The 10133-nt window shown below is 41.6% G+C and overlaps 1 protein-coding gene across 1 annotated transcript in view; it reads right to left on the bottom strand.

The window, feature by feature from the left end:
* DLG5 (discs large MAGUK scaffold protein 5) overlaps positions 1-10133 on the bottom strand; it is a 150445-nt gene that overhangs the window by 19427 nt on the left and 120885 nt on the right. Inside the window, exons 26-27 of the mRNA XM_003783744.3 lie at positions 9457-9627; positions 8460-8656 (exon numbers count right to left, since the gene is read on the bottom strand). Coding sequence (XP_003783792.2) covers positions 8460-8656; positions 9457-9627 — 368 coding nt within the window. The remainder of the gene's footprint in view (positions 1-8459; positions 8657-9456; positions 9628-10133) is intronic.

Here is a 10133-nt window from a genome sequence, read left to right as displayed (position 1 = left end):
GGGGGGGAGGGTGATTGGTGGGGTCATCTCTATGGTTTATCCTACAAGGGTACAAGTGAATCTTTCTAAAAGGAGAGTATGAATGTCTTAACTCAATAACTAAGAAAATGACATGAAGGCTATGTTAACCAGCTTGATGAGAGTATTTCAAAATGTATGTGAAAACACCACACCATACCCCATGATTGCATTAAGGTACACAGCTATGATTTAATTAAACAAAATTGACAGAGAAATCAATTCTTTTACTGACACACATTGAGGAAATTTGCCACAAGAAAACCAGCTCTACAGGAAATATTTCAACCTATTCTACATACTGACCATCACAATGGACCACCAACAAAGTAAACACCCAGAAATTAAAGAACAGAACCTAGCTTTCACAGTGATGCAAAAGATAAAACTAAGCAATGGACTTGCACAAAATAAGATGAATAGAACACTACCACACTTATCAATTATCTCAATAAATGTTAATGGCTTGAATTCCCCACTGAAGAGGCACAGACTGGCTGATTGGATTAAAAAACACAAGCCATCAATCTGCTGTCTGCAGGAAACACACCTAGCCTCAAAAGACAAATTAAAACTCAAGAGTTAAGGGTTGGAAGACAATTTTTCAGGCAAATGGAATTCAGAAGTAAAGAGGGGTTGCAATCTTATTTTCAGATACAAGTGGATTTAAAGCAACTAAAGTCAAAAGACAAAGATGGATACTTCATATTGGTCAAGGGAAAAATACAAGAAGATTTTAATTCTAAATATTTATGTACCCAACTTAAATGCACCCAGATTCTTGAAACAGACCTTAATTAGCCTGAGCAAAATGATCTCCTATAACACCATAATAACAGGGGACTTTAACACTCCTTTTACACATCTGAATAGATCCTCTAAATGAGCTGTTCTCAACCTCTGGGTTGCAACCCACAGGAACTGTATTAAAGGGCTGTAGCATTAGGAAGGTTGAGAACCACTGCTCTAAACAGAAATTAAAGATATAAGGGACTTAAATGAGACCCTAGAACAACTGTACTTGACAGACATATATAGAACACTCCATCCAAAAGCTAAAGAATATGCATTCTTCTCATCAGCCCATGGACCATTCTCCAAAACTGACCATATCCTAGGTCACAAAACAAACCTCAACAGAATCAAAAGAATTGAAATTTTACCTTGTATCTTCTCAGACCACAGGCACTAAAGGTGGAACTCAACTCCAACAAAAATGTTCAACCGGGTGGCACCTGTGGCTCCGTAGATAGGGCACTGGCCCCATATACCAAGAGTGGTAGGTTTAAACCCAGCCCTGGCCAAACTGCAAAGCAAAAAAAATAGCCGGGCATCGTGGCAGGCACCTACAGGCCCAGCTACTCTGGAGGCTGAGGCAAGAGAATCACCTAAGCCCAGGAACTGGAGGTTGCTGGGAGCTGTGACGCCATGGCACTCTACCAAGGGTGATAAAGCAAGACTGTGTCTCCAAAAAAAAAGTTCAATCCCACAGGCATAGAAATTAAACAACCTTATGCTGAATGCGAGTTGGGTGCAGGAAGAAATAAAAAAGGAAATTATAACTTCCCTGAGCATAAATGAAGACACAAGCTACCCAAACCTGTGGGATACTGCAAAAGCAGTCCTGAAAGGAAAATTTATAGCATTAGATACCTACATCCGAAAAACAGAAAGAGAGCAGCGCATCAACAAACTCAACAAGCCATCTTATGGAATTGGTAAAAAAACAATCTAAGCCTATCCCCAGCAGAAGAGAAGAAACATCCAAAATTAAATCAGATTAAGAAATTGAAAACAAAAGAATCATTCAGAAAATTAATGAAATGAGTTGGTTTTTTGAAAAAATAAATAAAATAGATAAACCCTTGTCTAGACTAAATAGAAATAGAAAAGTAAAATCTCTAGTAATCTCAATCAAAACTGATAAAGGGGAAATAACTGATGCCACAGAGATACAAGACATGATCCCTGAATACTACCAGAACACTCTATGCCCAGAAGTTTGACAATGTGAAGGAAATGGATCAATATTTCGTATCACACCCTCTACCTAGACTTAGCCAGGAAGAAATAGATCTCCTGAACAAACCAATTTCAAGCACTGAGATCAAAGAAACAATAAAAACATCTCCACACAAAAATATACCCTGGTCCAGATGACTTCACACCAAAATTTTATCAAACCTTCAAAGAAGAGCTTATTCCCATACTGTGGAAATTCCAAAAAATTGGGAAGATATCTTCCCCAACACCTACGAAGCAAACATCACCCTGATACCAAAGGAAAAGACCCAACTAAAAAGGAGAATTTCAGACCGATTTCACTAATGAATACAGATGCAAAAATTCTCAACAAGATCCTAGCCAATAAGTTATAGCTTATCATCAAAAAAGTCATGATCAAGTAGGTTTCATCCCAGGGATGCAAGGCTGGTTTAACATATGCAAGTAAATAAACGTTATTCCCTGTATCAATAGAAGCAAAGACAAAGACTATATGATCCTCTCAATAGATGCAGAAAAAGTATTCGATAAAATCCAGCCTTTTCTAGTTAGAACACTGAAGAGTGTAGGCATAGGTGGCACATTTTTTAACTGATCAAAGCTGTCTATGATAAACCCACAGCTAATATTTTACTGAATGGAATAAAACTAAAAGCTTTTCCACTTAGAACTGGAACCAGTCAAGACTGTCCTCTGTCGCCATTACTATTCAACATAGTGCTGGAAGTTCTCGCCAATACAATTAGGCAAGACAAGAAAATAAAGGGCATCCAAATGGGAGCAGAGGGGGTCAAACTCTTCCTCCGTGCTAATGATATGATCTTATATTTAGAGAACCCCATGACTCAACCACAAGACTCCTAGAAGTCATCAAAAAATACAGTAATGTCTTAAGATATAAAATCAATGTCCATAAGTCAGTGTAGCCTTTGTATATGCCAATAACAGCCAAGATGAGAGGCCAATTAAAGACGCAACTTCCCTCACCATAGCTTCAAAGAAAACAAAACACCTAGGAATATACCTAACAAAAATGGTGAAGGACCTCTATAAAGAAAAGTATGACACCTACGGAGCATACTGCAAGTATGAGTTGGACCTATCAAGTATAGAACACAAATGTCTTAATGCTGTAATTGGGTAAATGAGGTGAAGGCTATGTTGATTAGTAGGATGTAAACAAGTCCAATTTGTACAATTAATCAACACACTGAATCCCATAATGGCACAAATGTATTCATGATCTATGTACATATGACTTAATTAAAAAAAAAAGAAAGAAAATTATGAAACACTGAGAAAGGAAATAGCAGAGGATATTAACAAATAGAAGAACATACCATGCTCATGGCTGGGAAGAATCAACATTGTTAAAATGTCTATACTTCCCAAAGCAATCTACTGATTCAATGCCATCCCTATTAAAATACCAACATCATACTTTCAAAAATACTGGAAAAAATAATTCTTCATTTTGTATGGAACCACAAAAAAAACCCATACAGCTAAGTCAGTTCTTAGTAATAAGAACAAAGCTGGGGGCATCAGCATACCAGACTTTAGGCTATACTACAAGGCCATACTGGTCAAAACAGCATGGTACTGGCACAAAAAAAAATATAGACATAGACATTTGGAATCAAATAGAAAACCAGGAAATGAAACTAACACCTTATAGCCACCTAATCTTTGATAAACCAAACAAGAACATACACTGGGGGAAAGACTTCCTATTCAATAAATGGTGCTGGGAGAACTGGATATCTACATGTAGAAGACTGAAAATGGACCTGCACCTTTCTCCACTCACAAAAATTGATTCAAGATGGATAAAAGACCTAAATTTAAGGCATGAAATGTTAAAAATCCTCAAAGAAAGCATCGGAAAAACACTGGAAGATATCAGCCGGGGGAAAGACTTTATGAAGACTACTTCCATGGCAATTGTAACAACAACAAAAATAAACAAGTGGGACTTAATTAAAATGAAAAGCTTCTGTACAGCTAAGGAAATAACCAAAGCAAATAGACAATCTGCACAATGGGAAAGGATATTTGCATATTCTGAATCAGACAAAAGCTTGATAACTAGGATCTATAGAGAACTCAAATTAATCCACATGAAATAAGCCAAGAATCCCATATATCAATGGGCAAGAGACATGAATAGAACCTTCTCTAAAGAAGACAGAGGAATGGCTAGCAAACATAAGAAAAAAACCTCATTGTTAGCTCAGCGCCTGTGACTCAAGCAGCTAAGGCACAAGTCACATACACCTGAGCTGGCGGGTTCGAATCCAGTCCAGGTCCGCCAAACAACGATGGCTGCAACCAAAAAATAGCTGGGCATTGTGGCAGGCACCTGTAATCCCAGCTACTAGGGAGGCAGAGACAGGAAACTCGCTTAAGCCCAGGAGTTGGAGGTTGCAGTGAGCTGTGATTCCATGGCACTCTACCCAGGGTAACAGCTTGAGGCTCTGTCTCAAAAAAAAAAGCTCATTGTCCCTAATTATTAGAGAAATGAAAATCAAAACCATCCTGAGATATCATCTAACCCCAGCAACAATGGCCCACATCACAAAATCTCAAAACTGCAGATGCTGGCATGGATGTGGAGAGAAAGGAACACTTTTACACTGCTGGTGGGACTTCAAACTAATACAACTTTTTTGAAAGGAAGTATGGAGAACCCTCAAAGAACTCAACTAGACCTCCTGTTTGATCCTGCAATCCCATTACTGGGCATCTCCCCAGAAGGAAAAAAATCCTTTTACCACAAGGACACTTGTACTAGGCTGTTTATCGCAGTTCAATTTACAATTGCCAAAATGTGGAAACAGCCTAAATGACAACCAAACCAGGAAAGGATTAACAAGCTATGGTATATGTACGCCATGAAATACTATTCAGCCATTAAAAAAGATGGAGACTTTACAGCCTTTTAGTAACCTGGATGGAAGTGGAACACATTATTCTTATAAAGCATCAAAAGAATGGAGGAGCAAGAATCCTATGTATTCAATTTTGATATGAGGACAATTAATGACCTAGTACACAGTGGGGTGTGAGGGAAGGACAAAGCAGAGAGAGAGAGAGGAGGGAGGGGGTCAGGGAAAGGAAGAGCAGAAAGTGGGAAGGGGAAGGGGGTGGGAGAAGGAAGAGCAGAGCAAGGAAAGGGGGAAGGGATGTCTCGGTGTGTGACACACATTTTGGGAGCAAGACGCAAGTATAAGAGGGACTTTACCTAACAAACGCAATCAGTGTAACCTGGTTTCTTGTACCCTCAATGAATCCTCAACGATAAAAAAAATAAAAAATAAATAAAATCCAGGTAGAAGGTATAAAAGACATAAGGCATATGGGGTAGGGTCAAAGACGAACTGAGACCTGGAAGAGGCAAGAAGAGCACAGAAGCAAAATTTAAGAAACCACAGCCAGGAATTTTCAAGATGACTTCCCGCAGAAAACGAGAGTGGCACGCCAGAAAGTGTTTCCCAAAGACTGATTCACGTCCTAAGCCTGAGAACCTGTGAGTATTACCTTATATAACAGAAGAGCCAGAGATTAAATTAAAGACCTTAGCAGTATGAGGGTTGTCCTGGATTATCTGGGAGGACTCAAAGTACAATTCCACAGATCCTTCTAAGAGGCAGAGGGAGTTCTGAGATGCCTGTGAAGAAGAAGGTGATTATGACAGAGCAAAGGGAGATGCAAAGATGCAGGTGACATGGTCATACACAAGGCACTGGCATGGCCAGCAGGAGCTGGAAGAGGCAGGGAGCGGGATCTGCCTGCAGCCACTGAAGGAGCGAGGGCCACTCACAGCCTGACTTTGTCTTCCCAGTGCTCCTGAGTGTGGATTCCTGGTCTCCAGAGCTGAGAGAGGATAAATGTACATTGCTACAACCACACAGGCAGTGGTGATTTATTCCCACAGCCATAAGAAACCAAATGACAACAGCCAGAAACCACGAATGGTGTCCTCAGAGGGCTTAAGTGGAGTGCCCAACAGTCTAAAATTCTACACCCAGTGAGTGAACAACTCCAGAAACAAGCTTAAAACAGACATTTTCAGACAACAGCTGAGAGAATTGTCAACAACAAACCTGTGGTGCATGCAATAAACACAAGTGAATTGTTCAGCAGAAAGAAAACAAAACCAGAAGGAAAGAGAACTGCAGGAAGTAATACAGAGCAATGGAAGTGGAAAAGGGAAACTAAATGAATAACTGGTGTGCAGAACAATGAGACTGTCTTGGATTTAAAGTTTATGTAAGATGAGAATAATGTCCAAGTGATGAAAGTAATCCAGAGATGCATGTTTGTGAGGCCTACTGCAACCCCTAAAAGGATAAAAAAAACAAACAACTAAAAACTAATAGCTGAGGGAATGGAGAATAATAAAATTGCTTGATTATTCAAAACAAAAGCAAGAAAGGAGAGACAAGGGAGGATGGGTGAAGAGAAGGATATTGTGGGGATCACGCCTCTGACTTATCCTATTAGGGTACATGTGAACTTGTCTAAAGGTCGAATATAAATGTCTTAACACAACAATTATGAGAAAGACATGATGGCTATGTTAGCCAGTTGGATGAGAGTCTTTCAAACTGTATATGGAAGCAACACACTGTATCCTATGATAGAATTAATGTACACAATTATGATCTAATAAAAATATATAAAAAAAAAAGAAAGGAGAGACAAACATAAAACAGGTAGAACAAACAAAACAAACAGCAGGATGGTAATTTACATCATATTCTTTGCAATGGAGTAAATGACAAAGATTGAAACCAGGTGTGCTCAGACTGCGGCAACTCTTTACTCTGTTCACTTCCTTGTAAGTGGATGTGCACTTTGCTGTATACGCTATACTTTGATTAAAAAAATTTAAAAGTCTTCCATAGATTTTAAAAAAGCCTATATGCTACTCATAAGAGATATTTAAATATAAAACCACACAAAAGTTTCAAGTAAAAGGGTGGGAACAGGTGAATCATGCAAACACCAAACACCAAACATACATCAAACTGGTATGAAAATAAAAATACCATACAAATCAGACCTTCAGGCATAAAACATTACCAGATGTCAAACATTTCATGATGATAAAAGGGTCAATTTACCAGGAAAATATGACAATTCAAAAAGTATATATATACCTAATGACAATTTCAAGATACAAAACAATCTTAAGAAGTTAAAAAAAACAAACAAACAAATGAAAAACACAGGAGATGGCATCTACTGAGAAAAAAAAAGCAGGGAGATATGAGAGCAGAGACCAAAAGAGTGAAGGAATAAAAAAAAAAAACCAAAAAACAAGAGTGAAATCTTGCTTTAACAGGGTGGTAAACTTTTGCTACAAAGGGCAAGGCAGTGATAAAAAAGACAAAATAGATGAACTATTATTATCACTATTATCACCAAAAGGCTAACAGACTTTTTATATCTTATGTTTTAGAATGTAAAAACCCATACCAAGCTCATAGGCCATATAAAAACAGGTGGCCAACCAGATGTGGCCCATGGGCTGTAGCTTGCTAACCACTAGTACCCAGCTGACAATGATAGCAGATCATGAACTAAATAAAGGTGTGATTTTTCAATTCTTTAGGCCTAAAATCTTAATTTTAAAAATAAAGAGGGCAGGGAGCAGCAGCCACACTGCTGCCCCGCCTCCCCCACATACACATCACAGCTTGCCAGCTCAGGGAGGGCATACTTTCTAGGGCATAAACACACCAGCCACATTCACCAGGGCCTCCCACTTTACAGGATAAATGTACACCATCTTTCACAGAGGCCATCTGTCTAGGAATATCTGATATTCCCCAGTACTCAATTCCCCAGCCCTGGCTCAGCATCCTGCCCCAGGAGGATCTAGTTAAGAATCGTTAATGAACACAGAAACACCAAAAATTTGCAGAGACCAGTGGCCCTAGGACACTATCAAACCACCTGTAACTACCCAAAAACAAACAGGAAGCAATGCATTATGCAGAGACTGCTTTTCACCTACCCTAACACCTGTTCTTATGGCCAATGAGATGTAAGTAGAAATCACAGTACAGGGCTTCCAGGTAAGCTGAGGGTTTTTTTATTTTTCTGTTTAGCAGGCCTGGGCTGGGTTTAAACCTGCCACCCATGGTCTACAGGGCCAGCACTCTAAACATTAAGCTATAAGCACCCAGCCCAGGTAAGCTGTTTAATGAGGCACACTTACCTTGCCCCTTCCTGAAATATAGACATGATGGCCAGAGTGACATGACCTTGTGGATGGGACTCACACCCTTTGGATGTGGTTCTGAAGACAGCAGCACTATCCTACCAACCCAGATGCCTGCTTTACGTAAGTCCCTGCTGGGAAGCTTCTGGGATCAACAGTAAACCTCACCTGGAAAGCCCATTGGAAAATGCGCTCAGCCACTTGCCTTCAAAGAGTGGAATGGAATCACTGGAAAAGGTGTCCAAGGCAAGGAGGTCTTTCCCATCTTTGGACCCACTGCGTTTGTGCTTATGTTTCCTTCGAAAAAATGATCGGCGTGCAGCTGCGGACAGTGTCTTTGTGGCACTATTGTCATCTTTGACCTCAGATGTGCTGAGCCTCCTGGAGAATTCTTGGTCCATCCTGCAGTCACAGGGAAGGATGATACTGGGGAGGGCCATCAGGACTGTGCCCACCAACCTCCCAGTGAAGACAGTGATGGCTGGGCCAGAAGCTAGGCCAGAAGCTATGCTCCTCTGCAGACCCGGTCTACCTCCCTCTCATGCCCCCAAAGCCTCTTGGCACCACTGCTGCAGCTGGGGGCAAGCCCTCAGAGCAGGTGGATTTCAGACCAGGGTCACTAAGAAGTGCTTTGACAGCCTTCTCTTGATGCCAAGTTATGCTTCCTGCCACGGGAAGGAATGCGGCAAAGACGCAGGCTACGTCTAAGACATTATGCTCAGTGAGAGGAGCCAGACACGAAAGGTGTGAATGGAATCATTCACGCCAAGTGCAAAATGGGGAAACCTATAGGTACCAAAAGCAGGTTCATGGTTGATTAGGGCTGGGGGCCAGATGGGAGTGGAGAGGACAGAGGGGCAAGTGGGTGACAGCAAAGTGGTAAGGGGTTTCTGTGTGAAGTTGTGACCATGCTCTAAGAACGACCATGGTGCCAGCTGCACACACCTGTGAATATGCTGAACATCACAGACCATACACTCTGGATGGGCTGGATAGTGTGTGACTACATCCACAAACCTATTTTTAAAAAGCAGCTCTGCCTCATACCAGGAGCAGCTTTCTGGACAAGTGATTTTAGCAAAGGGTACAGACCAGAGGCTGAGATGAGCAGCAGGATTAGCACCTCTGCACCCAGGCCCCGGCCTCACTCCGTCAGAAAGCTCCATGACCAGTGGTACCCCACCAAGATGGGGAACACTCACATGTATTTGCTGGGAATCTGCCCATGCTGGATCTTCCGGGCATTCTCGTCCAGCTGCCAAGCCATCCAGGACCCAAATGTGCCCTGAGGCAAGGTGTCATCCACATAGAGGATGTCGTCCTTCTTAAAACTTAGCTCATGCTCCACCTCTGCCAGCCGGTCATACAAGGCCCTGGACATGGGACAGAGGCACTACAGTCAGAAGCCCTGCTGCCTGAGGATGTCCCATATGCCTCCAGCAGCCAGGCCCCTAAGGCCAGTACTCCTCTGTGAGTATTGTCACATTCAATAGAGAAGCACCCCTCTCCACTCTAGTGGTGCTTCCCAAAGGAGGGAGCCTTACAAAGTAGGGCAAAAATGTTGCCTTTCCCCTACGACTGAGGGCTCACCCCCATGGGGGAACAGAGGGAGACTTGGCAAGGACCGAGGCTGGGTCTTCCCCTTCTAAATGGGCCTTTCCTATTTGTACCCGCTCAAATTCAGGGCCCACGGTGCCCACAGATTGGAAACTCCCTAAGATGGAAACATGTTACCTCCAACCCTAGAGATGGGAAGTTGTAGCTCACATGAATGTTTTTATTCCTTTTGTGGTCTCAGAACTCAACAAAAAGAAAACTCTGAGGCTCGGCGCCTGTGGCTCAAGTGGCTAAGGCGCCAGCCACATACACCTAAGGTGGC

This window comes from Otolemur garnettii, unplaced genomic scaffold, assembly GCF_000181295.1.
Source record: "Otolemur garnettii isolate 467f Iridium unplaced genomic scaffold, OtoGar3 scaffold00008, whole genome shotgun sequence".
Classification (NCBI taxonomy): Eukaryota; Metazoa; Chordata; class Mammalia; order Primates; family Galagidae; genus Otolemur; species Otolemur garnettii.
Note: the sequence above shows the minus strand (reverse complement) of the source record. Positions and strands in the feature narration are given on the sequence as shown.